This window comes from Gadus morhua, chromosome 23 (assembly GCF_902167405.1).
Source record: "Gadus morhua chromosome 23, gadMor3.0, whole genome shotgun sequence".
NCBI lineage: Eukaryota > Metazoa > Chordata > Actinopteri > Gadiformes > Gadidae > Gadus > Gadus morhua.
Window position 1 is genome coordinate 15,008,180 of NC_044070.1, and position 26,595 is coordinate 15,034,774.

At 43.1% G+C, this 26,595-nt stretch overlaps 1 protein-coding gene across 1 annotated transcript; it reads left to right on the forward strand.

Moving 5' to 3' along the window:
- Positions 1-437: 437 nt before the first annotated feature.
- Positions 438-21,253, forward strand: LOC115537004 (receptor activity-modifying protein 3). The gene is made up of 4 exons (XM_030348565.1): positions 438-757; positions 13,656-13,685; positions 14,186-14,352; positions 19,564-21,253. The coding sequence occupies exons 3-4, from the start codon at positions 14,234-14,236 to the stop codon at positions 19,817-19,819; spliced, it is 375 nt and encodes a 124-aa protein (XP_030204425.1). The 5' UTR covers positions 438-757; positions 13,656-13,685; positions 14,186-14,233; the 3' UTR covers positions 19,820-21,253.
- Positions 21,254-26,595: the final 5,342 nt, after the last annotated feature.

Consider the following 26,595-nt stretch of genomic DNA (forward strand, 5'->3'; position numbering starts at 1 on the left):
CAGAAGATGTCAGTATTGCGTTATGTTCCAATTTACGTTTGAGTTTGCAGAGTGCAACAGTAAGTGCTTATCCTGTAAACGCATTTGCGAAAAGATAAGCAAAATCTCCTAAAGAAAAAAATACAATAACACATACACGTCATACACATACACGCAAATCTACCATATCATGTGCCCAATAGGCCTATACGTCTAGAAAAACTCAAATAATACAAAATCCTCAATATAAAATATATGATTGCCCTTCAATATCTGAGGGGCAATCGAAAACCTGGCTAAATAATAACCTGTAAATACAATCTTAAAAGACAATGCATGCAAAAGAAAAAAGAAAAACATCTGTTTGCGCTTTAATTTAAAGCCTAATTGGTCTCCATGCTGTCTTCTGGTCCGGTCTGCCTATTTCCCTCCTCCCTCCTCCTTTCAAGAGGATGCGAGGGGCAGTGTGTTGTGGTGAGTGTAGTGAGCGGGCACCAGATCAGTTTGAACACATGAGAGAACCAGGGAGTAATAAGGGGGGTGCGAGGCAATCGATGCATTTATATTGTATTTCGGCGAACAACATCTAAAGAAAGCAGAAGGGACGACGGATTTTTTTTGTCCTTCATTCGGAACAGTAATTATGGTTCGCCACAAACATATTTTAACGGGTTCACGGATGTTATATTGATAGTCCGACTTCTGGGACGGAATCTCTCTAACGTGATGGATACTAATGCGTTTGCTTTACTCAAACTTTTTGCACTTGGGATTTTGGGTGAGTACAATTATTTTTCATGAGGCTACCTCCTCGCACCTGTCATTCACTGCTTACCTTGTGATGGCATTAAGTGTAGTAGCGTTGTATACGGTATCGATAACTGTGGCACATATACCGTGTACAAATCCATCGATGCATCCGTGACCAACGGCTAATACGGATTCCCTGCTTTCTTTGACCCGTGACCTAATTTTTCAGTGCGAAAATGTCCTTCAGAAATTTATTTTTGAACCTGCTTCCACACACATAGTTTTTTACCCATCAACATCTGGCCCGTAATATCATTATCATATTCCAGCTAAGTAGTTGGCAAAATTGGCCTATTAGTGTAGGAATCATCGGTTGACATATCATCACTTTTGGATCAGGGCCCATTAAAATAAATGTATCATCAAATATAGCAATCTCCCTTCAACTAATTTGAGAACAGAGTTCTCACCCCCAAGGTGGGGGACCACTTTGCTATTATGTGTCTTTAAAAACAATGCGTTTTTAGTAGGAATGGATGAAAAAAAAAAAGAACAAGGCAAGAAAGCGCAATTTTGGCATATATGTAAATGTCTACCCTATGAATACAATGTACTCATTATACTCTACCACTATCATAATTAGGGTACGTGGGAATGAATTGTAAAGCAGTTTGCCATTTACTATTTAATCAATTAGGAGATGCTTTGAGGAATCCACAGAGATTACAGGTTGTCACTAAGGAGCTGGTAGGGGTATGTATCAACGATTTATGAACCATACATTGGGGAGCTGATCTAGAACCTTTTTGGTGGAGTCAAACCCCCTTAACCAACACATACTGAGAGGGCAGAATAAAAGCAGTTATGAATCCATTACAATATGGTTCTACATTTACAAACTGACTAGGTCTATACACAAGCAATTAAAATTCACATTTGATACTGACATTGCCAGATGGTATGATCGACGGAGTTATGACCTGGCTAAGGGCCTCAACAAAAATGGAGGCACACACACTATAAGTGAAAAATGACGAAGAATTTATTATAAAAAAGCATTTAACGAAACAAACTCGTGGCTTGTAGAGTTTGTGTAGTTTAATGGAAGGGACGATTGTATCGTAGCTTCCATTTAATAGGAAGAAGTCAGTAAAAGTCAGTAAATCTGTCATGTAGGTGTGTGAGTGAAAAGGAAAGTAGGTTAGGTGGGTGTTCTGAGGTGGAAAAACCAGAGTCAAAAAGATGAAGTAGTTGCCGGTAAGAGAAAAGCCCCGGGGCTTAAGAGACGAGAGAGAATCCCTGAGGGCTTCTCTCTCGTCTCTAAGGGACTTGTGAGCCTTTTAAGGCTATTGGGACTGAGAAAGGGGGCTGGAGAGCGGTTAGAATGATCTGGGACACATAGCCCTGGATCATTCTAATGGCTAGTCTCCAGCCCCACCATCCAACCTGCCTACCTGCTTAAAGGCACAGAACAAGGGAAAGACACAGAGGCCCGCCCTGACAGACCAAGCCAGACCACTGCAATAAGCATAACACATATGATTTACATGTAGCAGTGTTGTTGCAGAGAGGGTCTGCAGTATGTAACGAATCAGCAATGGATGACTGAGTCTTAGTGATAATATTCAGGGCTGGTACTGCCTGGTTAGGATTGGATCTCACTTCCACCCCTTTATAGGGTCATTGCCTTCTTCAGCCTCGACCTCCTCCATGTGGGTCATAACAGACTAACCTCCGGCTCAATATCTTCTGTGGTCCACAAAATGGTTTTGAACTCAGAGATGGATTCAAAAATAACTGTCCCACTTCGCTTTTGCCTTGGAACCCTGCCATGGTGACCCGCTGCCGTTGTGGCTGCCTTGGATCATAGAAATAGCTGTGTTTCATCCAGTGGGCGGTTTAGCATTTAGATGGGTTGGTGGAAGGCAAGGCGAGAGAAAGGTCATCCTTTTTCAATAATAAAACCTAAAACACACTGACGTTCGAGGACTGAGGCCACAGCTAAATAAAGATACGTGTCAAGCTTTGTGGAAATGCAGAGATTAGGGCTGTTTCTTCTGGCCAAAGCTCTCTGGCCTCGTCTTCCTTTTGGATCCTTGCCATTCACAGAACAGCTGTAGCCAATGCTATCTGTTCTGTTTACTTCCTTCACCGAGGAAATTGGCTTACACTTGCTTTTTTTGTGCAATCCATTTTAAGGGTCAAACCTGTGCTGCCTCAGTGCGAGTGCGGGAGGAGTTGTCGTGAGTGGTGTGGCAACTTTTGGATGCTCTGCATCACCTTAGTAGGGGCCGCATTCTGGTCATAGATGATGTGTGACATGCCCTCGCCCCCACACACACACACACTTTGGTTAAAAGCGTTATAATTCAACGGATGTTTTTTATTACAGACCCGGCTGCTAATCTGTGTGTTGGGTTGTGTGTGAAAGGGTTTGGTGATGTGATTCCTTGGTGTCGTCTTAAGCAGGACGGGTAGGGAGCAATATTTCCCTAAGGCCTTGGTTGCATCCCGCGCTAGACCTTGTCTAGACTAGACAGGTCATTTTTTTCCTCCTCCCCCATAGAGATCTCCATCTGGAGGGAAGAAGTCAGAGATCAGACGGAGTACAGGCGGGTAGAAAAAACAAACACATTCCCCACGTCCACACTGCTGCCGAGATAAGGATTTGATTTCTTTACAAGAGACCGGAGTGATCGCAGCGCAGGAAACCAAGCCAGAGGTTTTTTTTGCAAGTGCATCTGTGACATAGAAATAGTAATAACAATACGAAAAGATTGCCTTTAACTGTGAGGCATCTGCTTTCTAGGATGAAGGAGTAATAAAAGCTGTGCAGTGTGCATGTGCTCCAGAGAACAAGGGGAAGTGCCTACGGGGTTATGTCGGTCCTGTTGCTTGTGAACAGAATGTTGTTCTTATAAAAGAAAAACAAGCATTGTTGGATCTCTGCTAAGAGATGGACTCATTGACACTCTATGCTTTTCAAGCAGTTTCTTTCGAGTCTCTTTCAGTTGCTATATCCAGAGTGCATTCCAGAAGCAGCTCTAGGGTTATCTATGATTGCAGGACACATTACCTTTGAATACATGGTTTCTATTCCGTTTTAATGTCATAGTACACACATAGCAAACTCATTCACAATGCTATATAATAAACAGTTGTAAAAAACATTTGTATAATCCACTGAGACTTCGCTCATTGATATTTTTGAGATGCACAAATGCTCTATTACTACTCAAGGGTGTACTTGTGAAATTATACTCTGCTTTCACATCCCTATGTTTACGCAATGTCCCAGATTTTCTACCCTGCTGCCATTCATTAAAGCACAAAAGTTTCAAGGCAGAGTAGGCAGTTGCTTTTAAAAGGTCTGCAAAGCTTCTTGTTTACTTTCATTACGAAGGTGGCCTCATACAAAAGACAGCCGAATAATATTTCACCATGAGAACAAGTTGACGGCAAGGTGAACGGCAAGTTATTATGTTTTTACAGTGTGTCAGAACCTCAATGTGGGGCATAAATAATAGTCATGGCCTACTTCCATATCCGATCAACCGGTGTCAATTGTGAATGTTTTTAAGAGTGTTATTAATTTTTCAATGACCTCCTGTTAAATATTTATTCCCTCTGAGGGAGCTTCCACACAGATATTTCGCGCTCATCGGTAAGTGCTGAACTCCGAGTTACTCAGTGCTACTCGATGGGAGATAGGAACTCTGAGAGACTCAGTGGATCTTAGGGATGCGCCGAATATTCGGCCACTGAAAATGGCCCAAAACATAATTTTTGGTTTCGGGTGAAGGAGTAAAAAGGCCGAAAAAAATACACCGAACATTTTTATTTTTGAAGTTTCGGCTTTCGGCCAACTGTTTCAGTATATTCGGTTTCGGTTTCGGCCGAGAATTTTCATTTCGGTGCATCCCTAGTTGATCATTAACTCTCTTGGTCACTTGTATTCCTTAACAGTTCCTACGAATAATGCTATGATCGGATATTATCACTAAAGCTGTATTGGGTCGAGTGAGTCAAACTGTTTGAAAATGATCCAAGAGCAATTTTTTTCAAACCTCTTTGAGGCTAATTCCCTTTTTGCACCTGCCTTTTTGCCGAAATAAGTCTGTGCACGTGATAACTGTTTCCCGGAATTAGTCCTAGGGGGATCATTGCTCATGGGCTCTTCGGTGGCCAACGATAAGGATGGAATCCTTCCCCTTCAACTAGTCTACCATCTTCATTAAAAACATTCTCTAATGAATTAATACCTGATGGATGACTATGCCTTTTATAACAATTAAACTGAAATGATGGCTCATAGATTATGCTAGGGATCTCAACAATTTGAAGTCTGTCAAATTGAATGCAGATGCTATCATGAACGGACGCGAAATATGACATGGAATATGCAAAATGAAGACGCGTCGTCTTCATATTGTGAAAAGTTAATTCGCTTTGAGGTCAGTCAGCTTGCGGAGGCGTTGCGTTTTGCCTAAAGACAGCTGTTGGAGACCCTGAGCGTTAATCCTTAGCACAGCATATAGGCTCCAGGATCCGTGGATGTTATTATTGATGACTTAGCGGGCAGTAGACACTGAATATCAATAGTAAAGTCAAGTTGGGTCCCTGTGGTATCCGCTCACAGTTTCCCAGAAGACTCACAAAATGGGTTTTCCACCAAACACAAATCACATCCCTTCTTCTATTCCCCTCACGCAAGAGGGGGTCACCGCTGTACGCTACGGTGGATCAGGGCTCCACTGGCAACAACAACAAGGCAGGAGCAGCGGAAGAATCAATGTTTCCTGTTCTGGATGTGTCGTCCTGGGTATTGAGAAGTGCCGCCTGACAAGGGTGAGACAGCCGGGGAACGTGATGGGGCTGAGGCGGAGTGGGTGCAGGAAGCGCAACAGAAGAAGGCTCAAAAGAGTGGGCGATTGTAATTGAACGTAACTGAATGGATATTTCTGGAGGCGTCATGAACAACAGCGTGGGCTCGTGAAGTTCAATGTTCTCCATTCGGTTTTTTGTCTAGTATTATACCTCCATTACAAGCCATCATGACAGGTAATGGCTATACACCTTGTGGTACTATAAGGCCCTTTAACTACAGAGTAGAGAGCAGGTGAGGACACGGTTATGGAAATTATATGGCATTTAAAAAAAAGAAAATGCAATAGACCAATCACTCCGAACAATATGCTGTCAACATAGAACTGCCTTCATAAGGTCAGGGGTAGAACATGACTGAGAGGATTCCTTCCTACACATGGCAGGAATGAGATAGATGCTTGAACGTGCCAGTAGCTTACATAGCTATTCAACGCGGGGAAGGGCATACTGTCCTGGCTACGCCGCAATGCACTGGGAGAACTTAAGTTCATTAAGACGGACAGCCTGCTTTGCTTCAGCTAGAGACAGTACAAACGTAAGGAGGTGTTATGAGTTATCACAGCTGATTCGGTATGGTGATGTAGTTGTGCGTTTATAGAGTCGTCGCTTAAACCCAGTTAGAGCTTATCGCTCATCTCTGTTATCGTGTTTGGTTATTTAGTGTGTGTGTGTGTGTGTGTGTGTGTGTGTGTGTGTGTGTGTGTGTGTGTGTGTGTGTGTTTATGACTAGCTGCGCTAATCTGTCTCTACATCTGTATTCGCCTTCCTACCAATTGCGACAACTGAAGCCGCAGAGCAACCACCAACTAGCAGCATGTAGCAGGTGTGATGTCCTGCTTCAATGCAAAAACAAAATAAAAAAAACAGGCCCTGTTTGTACTCAGAGCCAGTTAATATATGCTTTCAGTCGACTGTGATGGCGAGAAGGAGGGAGGGAGGGAGGAACAAGGGCTATTCATCCAGATGGAAAGAGAAAGTCTATCAGTTTTCACAGCACTCCAAAAACCACACATAATGGAAGCAGCCATCCCATCTTCACAGTGGTGAAGGCGATGTTCTCATGGTAACAGCGACATCTTTGCCAGCTCTGAATTCTAATAAGTTGTTCAGCTGTTGAGGAAGGACCAAAAAAGCATAGCCTGTACTTTACACACACCCGCCCCCCTCCTAGATTTACATTTTTGTTCTAGTATTGTGGAAACGCTTACTTGCAGAGATCGTATTTTCTGATATTTTCAAAAGGCGTTCAGAATCAACATTGTGATAATTTTGCTTGATTGTTTTTATTTTGTTTGTTTATTTCGGTTCCATATTTGTTCTGCTGGCACTAATGAAAGTGCAAAATGTTTTCAATTTTTTGTTTGACTTTTAGACTTTTAGTTTGGCAATGAAAAAAAACAAACAGCACAATGCTATTTGACTAGGATCGGTGATGCCGAATATTGTCTGCATAGTAGATCACAGTTGGAAACTCTCGCTGGTCTGTTTTCGGTTGATTATGTTCCCTAATTGAGATGAAGTGCCATTTGTCTTTTCAATGAAAAGGCCGCTGGCTTTCCTGGCAGTTTGGTGTTTCCTAATCCCACTGAGATTCTTTATCTGTAACCAACGGCCTACATTGAAAATCGTGTGACAACGCAAATATCACGTCTCACACAAACACCCACACAAACAAATGCATACAGGCATCGACACGCATGACAGCACATGGACAAAAAGGCTCTCATCCACTCGCACGCACACACACAGAAACCTGAATGGAATATACCTCTGCATCCCTAGACGTGCTATCAGCTCACTGCTCAAGATCCATATATACTGCTTTCCTTCATTCAAACCATTCAGACATGTTTGCCTATGCAGCGTGTTGAATAGATACCTGCCAAAAGGGACAGCAACATGCTTCGCTGGAATGTACACACAATGAAATGCATATGTTTACAGAAAAGCTGACACAACTATAAAATAAATGGACATTTTAAATTACACTCTCTCTCTCCTTCTCTCTCTCTCTGCCTTTCTCTCCATCCATCTCCAGCCCCACTCCAGTATTTAATATGCTTGCACATTAAATACTGGAACACTTGGTGGTGTTAAGAATATCTTTGTGGACTGTGAGAGAGGCCGCATCCTGTTCCGACGGTCACTTTTCTCAGTCGATCTACCTCTCTCTCTCTCTCCCTGTCTCTCTCCCTGTCTCTCTCCATCTCTCTGTGATGTTTTATGTCTTGATGTGTATTATAGGTATACAGCCATACGCTTGTACACCTTGTTTGAAAATCAGTTTTTTGCCCTCCACATGTATTGATTTGTTTATTTATGGTATTTATAGTCATAGCGCTCTGTACAAATCCTTTTTGTTTGAGGGACAATACAAAGATTTTTTTTTTTTTTTTTATCACAAATTGCAAATCCAACGCGGATCAGTCAATGCAATATTTAAAGTCAACCTTTTAAACTACGATATTAACAGCCTATGCTTATCATGTTCAACTCCAAACCTGTAGTGTTCATTCCTGAAGCTGGTAGTATCTGTCAAATGGTGATTTGTATCGCCTGTAGGGAGACGACAAACTAGACGGCTAGTATTTGATATCAAAATATGGCATGACAGAGACTATAAAGACTGAATTAAGCCTGGCAATGATCAAGGCCACGTCCACAATAAGGGGGAATTTGATCCCCTTCCTACAATAGGAGAGATTTCAAATGAACTGCAAGACACAACCAAGCGCATTGACGAAGCAGAACAGCATTTTTCATCCTTTGAGGATACAAATGCTGAGAAAAACGTATTTTCCTACCGGGAAGAAGCTACTGCTTTGCTGCAGGAGTGTCTGGATGACCAGGAGGGCAGATGAAGATGCAAAAATCTCAGAAGAGGCACTTGCCAGAATCCTCAGATGTCACCTTGGCCATACATTTCATGGAGGCATGGATTCCCAAAGCTCTCACGATGACCACAAAGGCCGGTAAAATCAAGCTGGAGAGTGTGCATCGAGTATCTGGGCTTTGTGAGGAGGGGGGAGAGTCGTAAGCATTAAATTAATTCATTAAGTCATTCAACTTAATTCATTTTGGATATCCCTTGATCACAGGTACAGTCTCAAAGGGCTTAACAGGCCATATATTTATGACACCCCCTAACCCTAGCCCCTCGGTGGGCAAGAAAACACCCCCTTAATTAGCAAGGAAGAAATCTTGAGATGGAACGCAGAGTGGGGGATCCCTCCTTCCAGGGAGGGTAAGGAGTCCAATGGGTGCCATAATTGACATTTGATTACAGGGGGCAGACTATTCCATTGATAGGGCTCTCGATAATGATTGTGAGGCTCCACAACTACAGCGACTGTGCTCGAGTGCTTGAGGCAGCCAGACGGGCAAAGAATGTCAATTTTGAGAGTAGCAGTAGTTTGTTTGGTGACAATTGTTCAATATTGAATGTCTATGCACCACTGGGTCAACCCTCTGATCATATAACAAAGGCATTTTCAGAGTCCACAGAGTTAGCTCTGTCAATTGCTGGCAGGGACTTCAATTGCATATCACACCCTCACGTAGACAAATGACCTGGCGAAAGAAACAATCCCACTGAACGGGCGTCAACAACAATCACTCTATGTGATATATATATATCGATATCCCATTTTTCTCAGAGGTTCATAAAAAAGCTCTAGAATAGACTTTATGTTTCCCCGAAAACAATGAGGTACACTGTTTTCTCTTGTATTATATTGGGAGTATTACAAATATCGGATCATGCTCCTGTTGGGGAGTTCCAAGGGGAGGCCCCACAGCACTCTAAGTGATTGCGATTTAATACACATCCGTTAAATGATCCATATTGTGTTGCTTCATTTAAAACTGAGTGTCAAGAAAAACAAGAGGAGCTAGAATCTGAATATGAAATGAAGTATAAGCAGAACCCAACTGAGTCGAATTAACAAGCCACTCGAGCCACAATAACAACACCTAATTCTCACTCACTCAAAAGGCGAAGAAGACTATACGATTTGCGAAGCCAAGGCTATATGAATTTGGTAACACACGTTGCAAGTATTTGGCTAACTTGGTAAAGAGAAAACACTGATTCCCAAAATATCTCCTCTGTTAAAGATGTCGCTGGTTGGATTGGATAGTATTGTCATCAATAAGGCTTTTGCAGCATTTTATGAAGTGACACGCGATTATTCAGCAGAGGCCTCGAGGCTAATGGAGATTTTATTCTAACATTAGAAGAAATATTGGAGACTGTTCCTACTTTGCAATTGGGAAAAACTCAGGGCCGTGTAGCAGTTCACCTCATGAATACCTGCTAGTATGCATGTTCCCTCTTGGGTATTATTCAATAAAAAGACTGACCTGATTTTACCTCATTTAAAGTACGTATATCTCCACTTGGCCCTCCTACTGTTAAGCTTCGGGTAAAGAATAATCCTCAGCTTCTAAGCACTTTCCATTCACCTAGAAAGATTTAATGATCTATCAATGTGAACACATTAAAACACATAAAACCACACCCCCATTGCCGTCACACACCGGCACTCGATCCAAACCACACTCGCTCCCGCCCAGCTCCCTCACTATCTCTCCTAAGCAGTGTAGTGCTAAGCATCACAATGAGCCTATTCACGTGGCCATTATTTCTAGGTTTTCTTCACGCTAATCCACAGGTTCCATTCAAACTCATTTGTGTCGGTAGTCAGCTAAAACAGCCTCAGATTTGTCAACCGGAAACACGGTAGGGGGAATACCAAATCAGTTGGAGGCTGTCGAAGGAAACTACATGATGTAACTAGGACAGTTTGAAGAGGGATCTGAGGCCCCTTTCATCATCCACGGTGCCTCAACTGTTTTTATCTCTCCAACAATGTCACAACAGAGCTTAAATGTATAACAAACGATTCACTGGTCTTCTATTATATGCTTAGAAGTTGGGAAAAGCATGTTTTATATGTTCAAACAAGATTTGGATGGATTTAGAATTCCTCCTCTTTATTTTACGTGTTCTATAACACAGAAAAAAGACACAGACGTTTTTGTTTTGTTTTTTAAGTTACTCTCAGGTTATTAAGATATCTAGGAGCAGGCAGGGGTTGACATGTTGCTCAAAAATACCAAAAGATAGTCGGCAGACATTTCGGCTCAATACACGAAAATCCATCTTTGGATCATATTCATCTTTTAAGACAGCTACCGAAACACACTCTATCTCTCATCCTCCACCCCTCTCTCCCTACCTACCCAACTTAATTCCAAGGGCACCTATATCACGTAAAAAACTGAAACATGGTAATCCCTGTATGGGTTTAACAGAAGAACATCCACACACATGCTGATACATCGGCTACCCCGTCCGCCTCCTATACGTCCGCCTTTTCGATGAATGAATGAAACACCCAGCGAGGACTAGATCCGGGACCGCCAGCGGCTCAGCCAATCGGCTCCTTGATTAACGGAGATCACGGAGTCATTGCCACCAGCCTCATTGTGGGGGACTTAGCGTAGATTCAAGCCCGCGCAGGCAATTGTATCGAGGAAGTCATCACACTTCATGTGACTCACAGTAAAATAAGAGAGCATGTTGTAGTATTATGTGGAGGAGGAGAGAGGGATATAAGTTGGATTTACATTATGATGAACAGGCCGACTATTCAAGGCTCATATTTACATCATCATGTGGCTGGGCACCGAAGACAGCTTTTCATGCATTTATTCATGAACAAAGCATTGCGTTCATGAAGGACGAATGAAAACAATATCGAAGCTGACACAACCGCTTATACTGCTCTTGGGGGTTCTACAGTGAGCGGTACTGATGATGGTGCAGGTGGAGGTATGGTGGTGGTAAAGGTGGGGTTGGAGTTGTTCGAGTTTATGATGATGGTAGTGGGCATATGGTGATAGAGGGGAGGATGGTGATAGTAGATAGTAGATTGTGGTAGGTAAAGGTGTGTTGTTGTGGTGCAAGTTGGGTGGTGGTGGTGGATGTTGGGTGGTAGTCTTAGATAGGAGGGTGGTAGTAGTGGTGATTGTGGTGGGGGGAAGGTTTGATAGTGGTGGACGTGGACATTGGGTGACGGTGTTGGAGATGATGGAGGTTTGATGGTGGTGTTAGAGATAATGGAAGGGGGGTGCTGGAGGTCAGTGCTGCTCAGTGGAGGAGCTGCAACATTGGCATGCACGGTGACACACACATTTACATTCACCATATATTCATGCAGCCAGGAGAGATGTGGGGCAGTCTGGTTGGCTGTCAGAACTAATCAACATGAGATTGAAACTTGGCCGATGTTAAATTGGTACTCACTCACTCACTCATTATCAAACCATCTATTAGTTTGCCTGACTTGCCTGCACATTTTCTAGCAAGGTTTTGCGTATAGATTGTATGGCTTGATTGCAGTCATCCTCAAATCTGGTCTCGTAAATTGTAAGATAAACTTGCTTATTTTCATGTTCATTTAAGTCATTTAACGAGGGTCTATCTATCAATTTTATACGACAAGCAGGTGTGACCAATCATGAACTTTTTTTGCTTGAAATTTTACTGCAGCACTACAATTACCATGATAAGAATAGGTCAAACATAGATATGTCCCTTTTTTCTTTTCAGAAATAATATCATCTGATATGTTGTTGATATAGCGACCGCAAAACTTGTATCTATACACGTTAAGCTCATTCCCATGTTTTCTACTTGCTTTTAGCTTGTCTTGAGACCCACGGCTAAACTTTACGGCATGATTGATGGGTTGTTTATCTCAAAGTCCTGGCTGGCAAAATAGTAAGAACTCTTGTTGCTGTCTCAATGTTCACATGGAATTAAGGCAGTGGCTTTAGTCCTAGCGGAAGAATAAATAATCTCTGGAAAGAAATATTACTTAATACCCCTCAGGCTGAATTCTGTCATAAATGTAGGCTATTGCACACGATGAGTTACAAAGGCAGGGCATCACAGGAACACATGATCGAGGAACACCATGTGTTAGATATGGAAAGATTATCAATTTATCAGCACAAGGGTTTGTTTTTAGAGTTCTATGTTGCGTTAGTTGGACAGGTAGATTCCCTTTTCAGTCACCATGGGAAAACCAAATCCTATTGAAAATCCTCTGACCCAAATGCTCTACTCAGCCAGCACATTACTTAATTGCCATGATGCCACAATTTGTAAATTTCAATCTATTTTAATTTACAAAAAGTGAACATGGAGATGGTTGACCTTGGGGAATATCGGAAACCGCTCTCCTATCGCAACCTGCCGTCATCTATGGACACTGCTCCACATTCCCTATATCCTCAAACAGGATGCTACTCAATTTAGCTGAGCTAACTTGGCATCTGGCCCCAGGGCCATGATTTGAATAAGTTCCCTTCTTGAATGAAATGGGAATCTTTCAAAATGCATTTAAGACGTCTTGGTTCGCCAACATTTTGGCATGGGTATTTTGTAACACTCTCCACTGGGGTTACTCTGAGAAGCTGTCAAGGGCCCTGATGTCATACAGTGAATGAATTGCCTGAGGTCAGAGAAAGACTTCAGGGACATCTTGTGAGATCAGAACTAAAGGAAATGTGTGTTGTTTGTGTGTGTGTGTGTATGTGTTTTTGTGTTTGAGTGTGTGTGTGTGCGTGTGTGTTGTTTGGGGGTGTGTGTGTGTGTGCGTGTGTGTGTGTGCGTCAGTACACCATCATGCCTGTTCAGAGTTCGCAGGTGATGAACAATTTCCTGCTGTTGCTGTCTGCAGACGTTTCATTCCCAGAGACCCAACAATTAATTCCTTTTATGAGTACACCAAAGGAAATAGAGAGAGAGCCCAGAGGGAAAAGATGTACTGCTGTATCCTTCTATTACCTTACCACCATGCTCTCCTCATTTAGTCTATATAGCTGCACCCATGCAGCTGACCAATCACATCTGCGATTCATGATTGCTCAATGTTTCATAAGGATAGAGGCTGTTTCTCTGTTTAGGATAAGGCTGTTCACCTATTAATTAGCACAGGCTTATAACACTTGTTATGTTCTCTTTACAGTAAACGCCTGGATGACGGGGGCCTTAACAAGTGAGAATCGGTTTCCCTTTGAGCCATCACATGCTGCATGAAGCCACATGACTGCCTGTCCATCTCCATCAGGATTACCTACCGCCACTTTCCAGCATTTCCATCCACCCATTAATCCAAACATCCATTCGTCCATCCAACATGCGTTCATCATTAATCAAATTCATCCATCCATCCGTTTACCTTCGATCCATTTACCCAATCTATCCAGCCATTACCTCTTTCATCGAACCAACCAGCCATTTATCATACCCCCTTCATCTCTGCATCCCTCCATCGATCCATAACTCATTCCACCCCTCACTCCACCCTTGCATCAATCCATAACCCTATATGCATGCATTACTATTCCCTCACGGTTTCCAAACAGCTACTCACTCCGTTAACTAAGAGACATACCTGTCCATCCATCCGTCAAGCAGCCTCATGATACTCCCTCTCTCTCTCTCTCTCTCTCTCTCTCTCTCTCTCTCTCTGTCTTCCCCCGGCGGTCTCTCCAGAGGGGGATACGTTCAACCTGGTGCCCACCCCCCCCCCCCCTGCCCAAAATGGCACTCTGCAATGAGACCCATCTGCTGAGTCAGACGGAGATCTGCGGGGAGCGCTTCAAACAGGACATGGGGCACATCGCTCCCAAGAACCTCTGCAACCTCACGCACTTCATCAGGTATGTGGTGGTGAAGGCCACTGGGGACCTGCACTGTGGGCTCCGCAGGCCGGCCTGCATGTTTTTGTGAACCCTGTCCCTTAACCTTTTATGTTTGATTTAGCCTTCTGCTAAACTTTTTTTTTTTTTATTATTTTTGCTTTGCCTTTGTTTTATTACTTCAACTTATTGTATGTTTGCTTTAGGTTTTTGCTAAATCTTCATCCTCTAGATCTTATCTTATTATTTCATTTTATTGTATGACAATGTTTGTATGTGAAGCGCTTTGAGTCTGCCTTGTGTATGGAAAGTGGTATTGAAATAAAGTTGCCTTGCCTTAAGCGCAGTTTCAGTCTCAACAAGCTTCCTCTTAGAAGGAAGAGATTAAAAGCAAACCCTCGGTTTGACTAAGATGACTAATACACTGTGCTCTGCCATTTGGTGGGCAGGACACAGTGTTCTGCCCGCACAATTGATGGCAGCATGGAGTTTTTTTAAGTTATTGTTTAAAAGAACACAGAAAACAACCTCACACCTGCTCTCAGCACTTGTGATGAGTTATGGGGATCCTGTGCCATCTGACAGCACCGTGGTTTTCTATATTCAGCATTATCTTCCCTCCAATCCACAGATTTTAATTTGTACCACACTCTAAGGGACTGACAGGCGCCACTGTGCAACATTAGCACGAACGGAAGTTTGTTCCTGAGATCAACGGCGGGGATGCTGTCAGAAACCCTCTCGCCCCGTCTCCCTTATCTCTGTCCTGGGAGCAAAATGGGAGGCCCCGAGTTCCTTTTTCATGCTCAGGAAGCACAGAGTTCAATAAGAATCGGTGTAAAGTTACACCAAAGTAATTCATCCACTCTCTTTACACTCTCTCAATCTCTCTCTGCCAAATTCAAATTCGCAACGATGATTCCGAATCTCTCTGCTGCTCTTCCTCTCACTCGTCTCTCTAACTCTCTCTCTCTCTCTCTCTCTACCTCTCTATTCTTTCCCGCCTTCTTTTCTGACTCTTTCTCACACTCTCTGTCTCTGTCTTTATTTATCTCTATTCTCGCTTCCCCCTGCCAGCCTCTCTTCTCCTTTTCTTTTAATTACGTTGAGTCAGAGTTGCTCGGCAGCAGAGAGAGGGGAGGCGGACAAGTAGTCGATGGTAGTTGAGACAAGAGTGATGAAAAAAACATAACCGCAAAAACACTCACCGAATCAAAACAACACTAAACCGGGGGGTGGGTGGGCGCCGTGGTTGCTTGTTTAAAAGGAAGAAGTTACATGAGTATTTGTCTCAAACTCAGCCTTATTTATTTGTAGGGGGTAAAAATATATTAAACCCTGAACCGTTTGGATGCCGTTCCTCTCTTTGAGAACCACACAGTGTGTTCTTACTGCAAAAGGCTACCAATGTAAATAGGAGGGAACGCTAGATATTTGATGGATAACTTTTGTTTGAGTCACAGTGCTGTGCAGAGCGATGACTTTGTTTTTTCTTGTGCTTGAGCACACTGTCCTTGTAAGTGTGATCTTGATGTAGAAAGGGGATGTAGATGGACTGATGGAGTATGCGGATGTCCGAGTGTGAAAGATGTGTGTCTGTTTGTTGCACTCTTACCACGTTGACATGATATCCGGGTGTTCTGTACCCTGATCCTGTATTGCATGCTTAGACTTTATAATATATAATAATATACATATGTCAGGAACTCGAATCGCTCTCTGTCTGGGTATTCCCTATGGATCCTAAGGATTGGGATGAGTATGAATTAAGCAGGGACAGATTTGCATTAGTTTCAGTTAACATTATCTTCAATTACATGTTGTCGTACGTCTCACTGAGAAGTAGTCGTCAATATTTAATAACGTTGTTCGAATCACTCCCGAAGAATAATTAACTCAGGCTGCTCAACCCTATTCGACAAAACAGCCCAACAATATTGATGTAGATACATAAAACCAAATGTATTTCCAAATTAAAAAACATCATGAGAGTGAAAGAGAAAATGAGAGACAGAACTTCCTCCTTCTGCCCTAAATTCAGTGACTTCCTCAGACTGGTACGTGCCTCCATTTGTAAGTGTTTTGATATCTGAATTACCCAACGCTGCGGTGTATATCAGCAGATGGGGTGTTGTGTGCACATTTTGCGTGGGCGAGTCACTGGAGAGTCTGCTTGGTGATGAGCAAAGGAGAGAGAGAGAGAGAGAGAGAGAGAGAGAGAGAGAGAGAGAGAGAGAGAGAGAGAGAGAGAGAGAGAGAGAGAGAGAGAGAGAGAGAGAGAGAGAGAGAGAGAGAGAGAGAGAGAGAATTTTTGCTAGCATGAGGTATGTGAGGACAACATTTATTTATTTTTTTAAACCGAGAGAGGGTGAGAGAGATAGAGTGAATGATCCCAATATTTGTGTGAGCTTTGACCGGTTGGGTCAATTGTTATGACCAATGAAGTGCAGTGAGTGGGTGTTTTTAAATGAGGTATCCTGAATGATATCCGATATGACGGATATGTTAACCCTTCACACATTTTTATGCATCCCTGCCTCTGGCTACCTCGATAGGGTCTCAGCTAAGATGGGTCACAGATGAGGTTTGAGAGCAGACGATGACGCTACTTTATAATAAATAATGTTAAGTGGTGTTATTCGCCGGAAATCTCAGTCTGTCCGGAAAGCCCCTCGACTGTGGCTCAGCAGCAGATGTGCTTTTAAAGTCATTACAGTCTATTCCAGAAGATGCTAATGTACACTCAAATAGCCAATTATCATTTTAAGATTGGGGCTATTGACAGATGAACATGGGGAACATGGTTTGGGGTGGATAGGATAAAACTTATTTTACATTTTAGATGCTTCATTAATGAAACATTCCACATTTTACTTCTATTCCTATTCCTTACATACGGGCACACATCATATTTCTGTGTGCCCATATCTAGCTTTTGGCCCGCATTTGTATGCAATCATGAATTGTGTCTGTATGTGTATCTGTGTGTCTGGTAGGCATAGAATTCCCACCATCCATTCCAACTGATGATACACCTTTGTTTATGATGCAAAATGATGTAAATAATGATTTAAAGAAGACCAGTTTGCTGCCTTGTATTCCATCGGGAAAATAGCTTCCACAGTCTGTTATTTCCCAGAGAGCCTCTATGTTGATCAACACTAGAGAACATCTCTGTAGACGCCGTTATGTACCCTCATTTCTTATTCTCCAGTGCCTCTCTCGCTGTCTCCCCCTGTCTGTCCATCTGTCTCTCTCTCTCTGTCTCTATGTCTCTTGTCTAGCTCTCTCTCTCCATCTCAATAATTGTGTCAATGTATGTTTTCAAGCCATGGAGACATCCTGTCTTTCGTTGCGCTGCAGGCAGGCCCAGAGCGATTAGTGGGGACATTAAGCAAATGGACCCAGAATTCAATCAACCCACCTGGCATGATTACCTGGGAGTTTTGCCCAGTTCCCCAATTCACCAAACACAATTATTTCATCCAGACACAATTGTGTGTTGGGTTTTTACACACAAAAGCATTCAAAGATATATACCTACAACTTTTTAATCATTTCATTTCAATATTTTTTTATTGTACCCAAGCAACACAACATTTTCTTGCAAGATAGGCGTCATTTTTGTTGCAAATGCGAATTTTGGATGGCTCTCCTTTGAAAAATTGAAAAAAAAGTCTAAGTAAATAAATTCTGGCTTTAGATTAAGATATGGGTGGATGGGTTTCTTGAGATGTCTTCAAATATGTTTGATGGCTGCGCTGAAAAAGTAACAAGTGAGTTTGCGCAAAAGTGAGGTTGCAGAGGTAAAAACATTATTGTTGATTGTTGATGTTCTTAAGTTTCCATCAGATGGAACCATGCAATCTCAACAGAACTCCTCTACTCTCTTTGGGACTGCATGTTACAGCCATTTGGGGTCCATGTATCTATATAGACCCCTATAGATACACCTATATACAGTATATCCCAGCCAATGGGCCTTTATTTGATTAAAACGACCTTTAAGCAAAGGTCTCTTTGAAAACAGCATCGGGACTGAGGTCAATGTCTAACCCATAAATATTGATGCTCTGACCCAGAGACGCACATACATTAAGAGCTTTAACCACATCCAGATGCAGGTTGAAGTGCCCTGTGTTCCCTTAGCTTCTCAACTGTGTAAATACAATTAAACACTCAACCGATGTTACTGTACTGGAGAAGGGAGTGAGTGGGTGGGTGAATGAGTGAGGGAGGGAGGTAGGGAGGGAGTGATTTAGACAGACTGAAGGAAATGACCTGGAAAAGGTCAAGGAGGATATTGAAAGTGTCACTAGTAATATTTAAGTGTGTGTGTGTGTGCGTGTGCGTGATGTGTTTTGTTTCCACAATATTTCTTGGATTGTATTTATTTAATGAAGTTACTGTTCATTTGATATATGATCCGATATCAGTTACAATACGATCGTGTAACTTCGTGTTAAGAAAAGGAGTGAGTTGAGTTGGATTAGGAGAGAATCTAGGAGCTGAGCCGAGGATAAAATTAACGACGTGCTGTTAGCTGATTGTCATTTTAGACAAGCAGCGCAACAGGGGCATTAAGCCGGAAATGATTGCACAAACAAGGGACGCACACAAACACACACACTGACAAACAAATACACACACACACACACACACACACACACACACACACACACACACACACACACACACACACACACACACACACACACACACACACACACACACACATACACACACACACTAACACACACACATGCTTGTGCACTCTGTTATTTATTTATTTTGGCTGATACAGATCAATAAACCACTGAAGTCTTTTTTGTCTCAGCAAGCGTTTCAGTATCCGCCACCCATGCAAAAATCCATAGCAAGCATATAAGAATGGCCCAAGGCCGGGTCAATTGCCAACACTATCAGATACGCTAACGATTTTTGGTTTGATTATTGACTTCGGTATTTGTTAAAAAAACAGGGAATGATTTTGAGGCTGCACTCCAAAAAAATAAATAAACACAAAAACGTTGTAAAATTAGTTGTAAGGGGGGGACGAGGAATGTGTGAAACATATTTTTTGAAATAACACCATCACATCTAGAGAGCCAAAAATAGCAAACAAAAATTCAGAATAACCTCAGAAAAAAAACTTTTTTCTTTCACTGAGATCGTAATGCATCACCTATACTAACCCATCTCTCCCACTGTGCCCCCCCCCCCCCCTCCCAGGCAGTACCACGAGTTCACCCAATGCACGGAGAAGGGGGCTGTGCGAATCCACTGCTACTGGCCCAACCCCTTGGTGGAGGGCTACATCATCCGCATCCACAAGCACTTCTTCTCCAACTGCAGCCTCGACCGGGTGGTGTGGCTGGACCCGCCCGAAGAGAAGCTGCTGGCGCTCATCCTGGTGCCCGTCTTCCTCACGCTGGCCATGATCGCCCTGGTGGTCTGGTGCAGCAAACGCAGCGACCTGCTGGGCTAGCCCGAGGGGGCTGGGCCTTAGGGTTGGATGGATGGATGGATGGATGGGAGGGGATGGAGGGGAAGGTCCAAAGGCCAGGTCGGGTCTCTATGCCTCTTGCTCAGTCCACAAGCACACACCACGCAGCCTCCCGACTGGACCGGGAAACGGGAAACGGGAAATTTTTTCTTTTCTTTTTGTGGACTCAAATGGTAGCACATTGGATTCTGGTGAGTCTCTGTAGTGAACTGAAGCCCCAGTGATTCCCCTCTGAACGCTTTCCCGATAAGAGACTGGATGATTAGGCATCAGAGGCGAGTCACGGACGGGGGAGGAACGCTACTGCGTGCAGCTCATGCACTCATTAATCACGGAACATTATTTGTGACCCTTCTGGAAGGTCGACCAAAGAGGAATTAAACATAAGAGAGACGGAGGTCTTGATCTTCATGACTGCAATCCTAGTAGCGCATTACTTTTCCAGAGGGTTCATTCATTTTTCTAGTGTTGTGCTTTTAACTTATCATTGCGAGTTTGCAAGTGGATTCATCCACTTGGATTTTACATGTGTCTTTAATCCAAAGAGACTGAAAGTAGGCAAAGGTCACATCGAGATATTTCTGGATAATTGGACACCTCCATGGGGATAACTGTTGCAGGCAGGACATGAATAACCATCACAACTCATCTGACACATGGAATAAAACCTTCTTCTTTGCCCAAGGTGATACTCATTGACAAAAGGATCAAATCTGCAGAGAAAGAAGGGTTAAAATCGAATCTCTTACTACATGTACAGTTACCTTCAACTTTATCTTCTTCTTTATGAGCGCATTCTACTGTATCTCTCCTGTCCAGTGCATAATATATTCTGTAATATCCTCTTAACTATGATTGGAACTGCTATTTTCACAATTTGCAAGGAAATCGCATCCTTCAGCACTAATAATTACAATGTTTCAATGTTACAAGGTTTCGTCCAGCATTCAAGTCATTTACAAAGAAAGTTATTGTCAGGAATTATTATTATTATTATTATTATTATTATTCATACTACTTATTTACATGTGATCCCCTGTCCAACCATTGTCATTGAATGTGCGACTGAGCACAAAAAAGAGCTGATTCAATCTTCAGTCAATTAAACAAATCATTGACCTCATGAAAATGAGAGAAACATCTATTCTTTGCAAACTCCAGAGGTGTATTGACACCAACCTCGGAACTTGTAAAAAATGCTAATAAATGAAACACACTTTTGCCAATTCTCAAAAAAAAATTATTGGATGCAAGTGCATGCTTTCCTTTCTCGGAAAAATCCTTACACCGCATTCATTCATTTCTATACAATTCCGTAAATTGCTATAAAATATGTACATGAATGTGCCGTTTGTACAATTGAAAGACGACTACTTCAAATTCAGAAATAAAGGCATGCAAATGTTGTCATTTTCAGGTCTTGCTGTTGAATTATTTATAGTTTAAGGGGACATATGCCCTTCAGTCTCGAGGCTGAATAACATTGAGCTGCTCTGAGTAAGGGAGCGAGGGAGAGAAATGACCTGCAAAATCTCACCGCTAATATGTGCATAGTTGATGCATGTTTGTATAGGAGTGTGTGTGTGTGTGTGTGTGTGTGTGTGTGTGTGTGTGTGTGTGTGTGTGTGTGTGTGTGTGTGCGAACGCAAGAGGCCCTGATGGTGAGTATGTGTGTGTGATATGAGTGTGTGTTTGTTTGTTCAGAGGCTTTTTGGTTTGCCTTGCAAATAATAAACACCAGATCAGCCGATGTTAGCGACAGATCCGGAGTCAGACCATGTCCACCGCAGAAGTAGTCAGACAATACACAGAAAACAATACAGAGTAAACCCAGACGGCCACGGCAGTATCTCACCAACATGTCCAGTAAACAGAGCCGATGGCCCGAACAATAAAACCACGGCTGTCATAGGCAGGACAGTGGAAGCTGTCAACAACATTGTCAGACTCTAGTTTTCCAACGTGACCCCCAGCCAACAATCGAAACAATTTCTGTCTCCGCTTTATTTATTTCAGCACACAAACCTCAGGAAATGCCGGGACACGATTGTTGGTTTTAATAGTTTTCCTTATTATTTTCATTTTTTTTTTTTTGTGCAAGAATAATAACAGTGGGATGTGTGTGTGTGTTTGGGGGGGGGGGGACAATAGGGCTTTGGGAGCCAGGGGGTGGGTCAAGTGGGGTTGAGTGGTTACAGTGGTGCCCCGTAAGGGTGGCCTTTCACATGGCCACACAGTCATGGAAGCAGGAAGGAAGTGGAGGTCTTTGTTTTTTATCTTCTTCCCCAGAGTTGACAGAAGAATACAGGGAAGTGGGTCCGACCAAGTGGTTCTGACCGAGCCTGGGGCAGGAAGGGAGACTTTGCCACACTACCTTGGAGGTGAGTTGGCGTGACTAAGGGGACGAAGGGGGGGGGGGGGCACATGGGAATGTGCAGAGTGCTGTCTATCGCAGGCTACATGTGGTGGAGGTGTCTAATTCAACAAACACACAAATGTGTGCATACACATACACACACACAAACAGACAAAGAAAACATGTGCACACACACACACACACACACACACACACACACACACACACACACACACACACACACACACACACACACACACACACACACACACACATATGCATACGTACACCCTCACGGTCAGAGGAAAAGTTTAAATTCAATCTATTTACTTCATAACTATTACCTGTAGAGCCCTTTATCATGCATATCATTTTAATCTTAGATATTACTTTTTTTACATAGAGGCCATTAGCGAGTAGGTAATGGTTTGGGCATCTTGATGAAGGATCCTTACAGGTAGACTGGGGGTTTGGACTGTTATGTTGTTTCCCATGCCTAAGGGGTTGGAACTCAGACTCCTTCCCCTGGGAGTCAAAGACCCTGGAATACCTTGACTTTCCAGGTTATTCATTCATTCTAAAAATAGATATTGTAGTACTTTGTGTGTGAAAATACAAAGCTGAGCTGTCCCCTGAGGCAGATATAATGCCAACCATTTGACAATCAAGACAATAGAAGTTTTATTAATCCCGGCCTAGCCACATAAGACTGGATTTCAGTCTCTCTCGGGTACTTAGCACACACACACACAAAAACATACACATACACACACACACACCCACTCAAAGTACTAAATCCAAAATAGACCCCTCTATTTTTAACTTGCTGTGTACAGTGTGACTTGTCAATTACGGCATGGGTCACATGACATGTTTTTGTCATCTGATTTATGACCTCGCCACCATAGCAGTAATGGTATTCCATGCAACATGTTTGTTCAAGTATGATTTTATGTTGGGGGAGAGAGAGAGAGAGAGAGAGAGAGAGAGAGAGAGAGAGAGAGAGAGAGAGAGAGAGAGAGAGAGAGAGAGAGAGGGAAGAGTCCCAAGTGTGAACAGTGGAAGCTCAGAGAACATCTCAGCCCACACACAGACATGCGCACTCACAACCTTGACACACACACACACACACACACACACACACACACACACACACACACACACACACACACACACACACACACACACACACACACACACACACACACACACACACACACACACACATCAGATACAACCATACAAACACAAACACATAACGACGCTCGCAATCAGACACACACAACCACAACCATATACACACATAATCACACACACACACACACATACAAACACACAAACACACACAACCATGGATACAACCATACACCCATACACACACATAATCACACACACGCACACACACACACACACACACACACACACACACACACACACACACACACACACACACACACACACACACACACACACACACACACACACACACACACACACACACACACACGCTGCCTGCTTTCCCACAGTAAAAACGCTGCATATGAACTAAACAGGACATCCTCCCGAGGGTGCTTCACCCTGCCTGGTTCCCAGTGTCTCCTCTGACCAATCACTGCTCTCCTCTCTTCTTCTTCTCTTTCCGATCCCTCCACCACTACCACCGCTCCGCTGTCTCCTCTGACCAATCACTGCTCTCCTCTCTTCTTCTCTGTCTTCTCCCTCCAACACTAATACTCCTCTGCAGTCACGCGCAATTATCCCAGCCTCATAAATCTTCTCCACTCTCTTGCACTCTTCCTATATTTCCATCCCATCATCATTTTTCTCCCCTCGGCTCCCCTTCCCCCCTCCCCCACTGCCAAACTCCATCAATCGCAGTAAGTGTTTTTTTTTAAAGCCCTGTTTTTTTCCGGGGAAATGTTGAGCAAGCATACTTTTTCTCCCCCTTCACCTCCTTATGCCGGCAGATAGCTTAGATATTGTTGTTAAATAGGTTACCCTAGGGTGACTGTGTGTGTGTGTGTGTGTGTGTGTGTGTGTGTGTGTGTGTGTGTGTGTGTGTGTGTGTGTGTGTGTGTGTGTGTGTGTGTGTGTGTGTGTGTGTGTGTGTGTGCGCAATACAATACAATGTGTGTAGGAAGGGATTTCTTTTTTTCGCGTGGTAAAGGATTTACGTTAACAAAGCATGTTGGGTTTGACTCCATTAGAAGATAAAACCTTTTGAACGATGGTGAGGCGCAGATAGTTTAACCGTCTGAGAAGGTATGTATTATTATGCATGTGGATTGCTTAGGTTTTGTTGTTAAAGCGATTACCCGTAGGCGAGTTTGTGTGTATGTGTGTGTGTGTGTGTGCATGCCTGTATGTATGTTTGTGTGTGAACGTGTGTACATGTCTGTCTGTGTGTGTTTTTGCGGGCAGGTGTGCATGTGTGTCCTCGTGTGTGTGTGTGTGTGTGTGTGTGTGTGTGTGTGTGTCGGTCTTGTGTATGTCAGTGCTTGTGTACAGTATGTGTATAGGAGGTGTTTTAGTGTCTGAGGGGACGGAAGGGGATTACAACCAGTGAATTATCCTCAGCCATCAGCACGCCCACCAACTCTTTAAGTGAAAGTATCCCTCGTCTACCCTCCTCCCTGCCAGTGTCAGAGAGACACCATCGGATTGCACCTCTATGAATTCTCTCACTTGCCTCTAAATATCCTCTCTCCGTCTCCCTCTCTCTCACTCTCTCTCTCTCTCTCTCTCTCTCTCTCTCTCTCTCTCTCTCTCCCTCCGACTCTCTCTCTCTCTCTCTCTCTCTCTCTCCCTCCGACTCTCTCTCTCCAGTTCTTGTCTTGGCAACTCCCCTCTCCTCTCTGTACTCCTCCTCCCTAAAGCCCCTGCATGGCAAATCACAGCCCAGCTGGCTTATGTCAGCACACACTCTCACATATGCACTTACACACACACACACACACACACACACACACACACGCACGCACACAAACACACATATATTTTCTCCATACGCAAAAATGTATATAAAAGGCAGAGAATACTCCAAAAAGCTAATACATGCACACACACATACTCACATTCACAGAGCCACACACAGGGACACACCATACACTATGTAATGTGATGCAGCACTTGAGCTAAGCCCAAGTGTTTCCCTACTTTCGTCAGGGAAACTTTGATCAATATTTCAGTATGTGCGTATCTATGTGTGTTTGTGTGTGTGTGTGTGTTTTTGTCTATGATAGTCTATATTTGTCTTTGTCTAGGTGTCTACATGTGTGTGTGTGTGTGTGTGTGTGTGTGTATATGTCTGTGTGTCTGGCGACACGTGTGTGTGTTTTTGTCTATTTTAGTCTCTATTTGCATTTGTCTAGGTGTCTGTGTGTGTGTGTGTGTGTGTGTGTGTGTGTGTGTGTGTGTGTGTGTGTGTGTGTGTGTGTGTGTGTGTGTGTGTGTGTGTGTGTGTGTGTGTGTGTGTGTGTGTGTGAATAAATCATTGCATACATAGTATCATCATACATCTCATGTATTTATTACCCCTCTCCTTCTATCCAAGCCCCACTACTACAGCTCCACTGCTGGACACCATATTTCACAGCAGCTTAGCAGATAAACTGGTAGACACATCAATTAGCACGGTGAATGGTCCAACCAAAATGATCCCATCTGTTTGACACTTTTATGACTTTAATCATTCATGACTTTATTCTTCCTTCTTTCTTATGTCGTACCATTCTATTTCTAATATTTCCTGCTCGATCCAAGTGAGTCATTCATTAACCTCAGTCAGGTTGGTATTGCAAAAAAACAACCATCTACCGACCTCCCTATACCGAACGAAAATTCAGAAGATTTATACAAATCACACTTGCTCAGCCTGGGCGAGGTCCGAGTTTGGGAAGGAGTTTCATGGATTTCATGGTAACAGAATAATAATAATAAGAAGAGCGTCATACTCCGATAAAATCTACTTCATCATCTTTTTCAGTTGACCTTCATTTTAGAACGCTTTGCAAGCAAACATTGCACGCTGTCCAGGTAACCACAAACACTGTCTGGCGTCTGTTCGCTTTAGTGCGCCAATACAAAAAAAAAAAGACCTAATTTCAAACACCATTTCATCCGTATGCACATTTATAAAAAGGCTGAGTTCCGGCATTTTGGGTTCCAACAATAGAACGATAATCAGTTTGATTCTGCATCAAGGCACATTGGTGTTCCCCCGAGGTGTTCTGTAACTGTGGTAGGGGTCTGCGTTGTGCTGACTCTGTTGGGCCGGGCTATACCTTAGGTGTCCCATCCTGCCCCACGCCACATTCAAAGGAGCCCGTTTTCTAAAAGCGGGAGTCACCCCCATTCTTTGCCTTCCTGTTTTTCGGGGGCCCTTATGCCTATAATACACACA

Excerpts from the sequence above, each read along its gene's own strand:
- LOC115537004 (XM_030348565.1), top strand. The coding sequence starts at position 14,234 with ATGGCACTCTGCAATGAGACCCATCTGCTGAGTCAGACGGAGATCTGC. Across the intron at positions 14,353-19,563 it reads AACCTCACGCACTTCATCAG|GCAGTACCACGAGTTCACCC; the intron begins GTATGTGGTGGT and ends CCCCCCTCCCAG.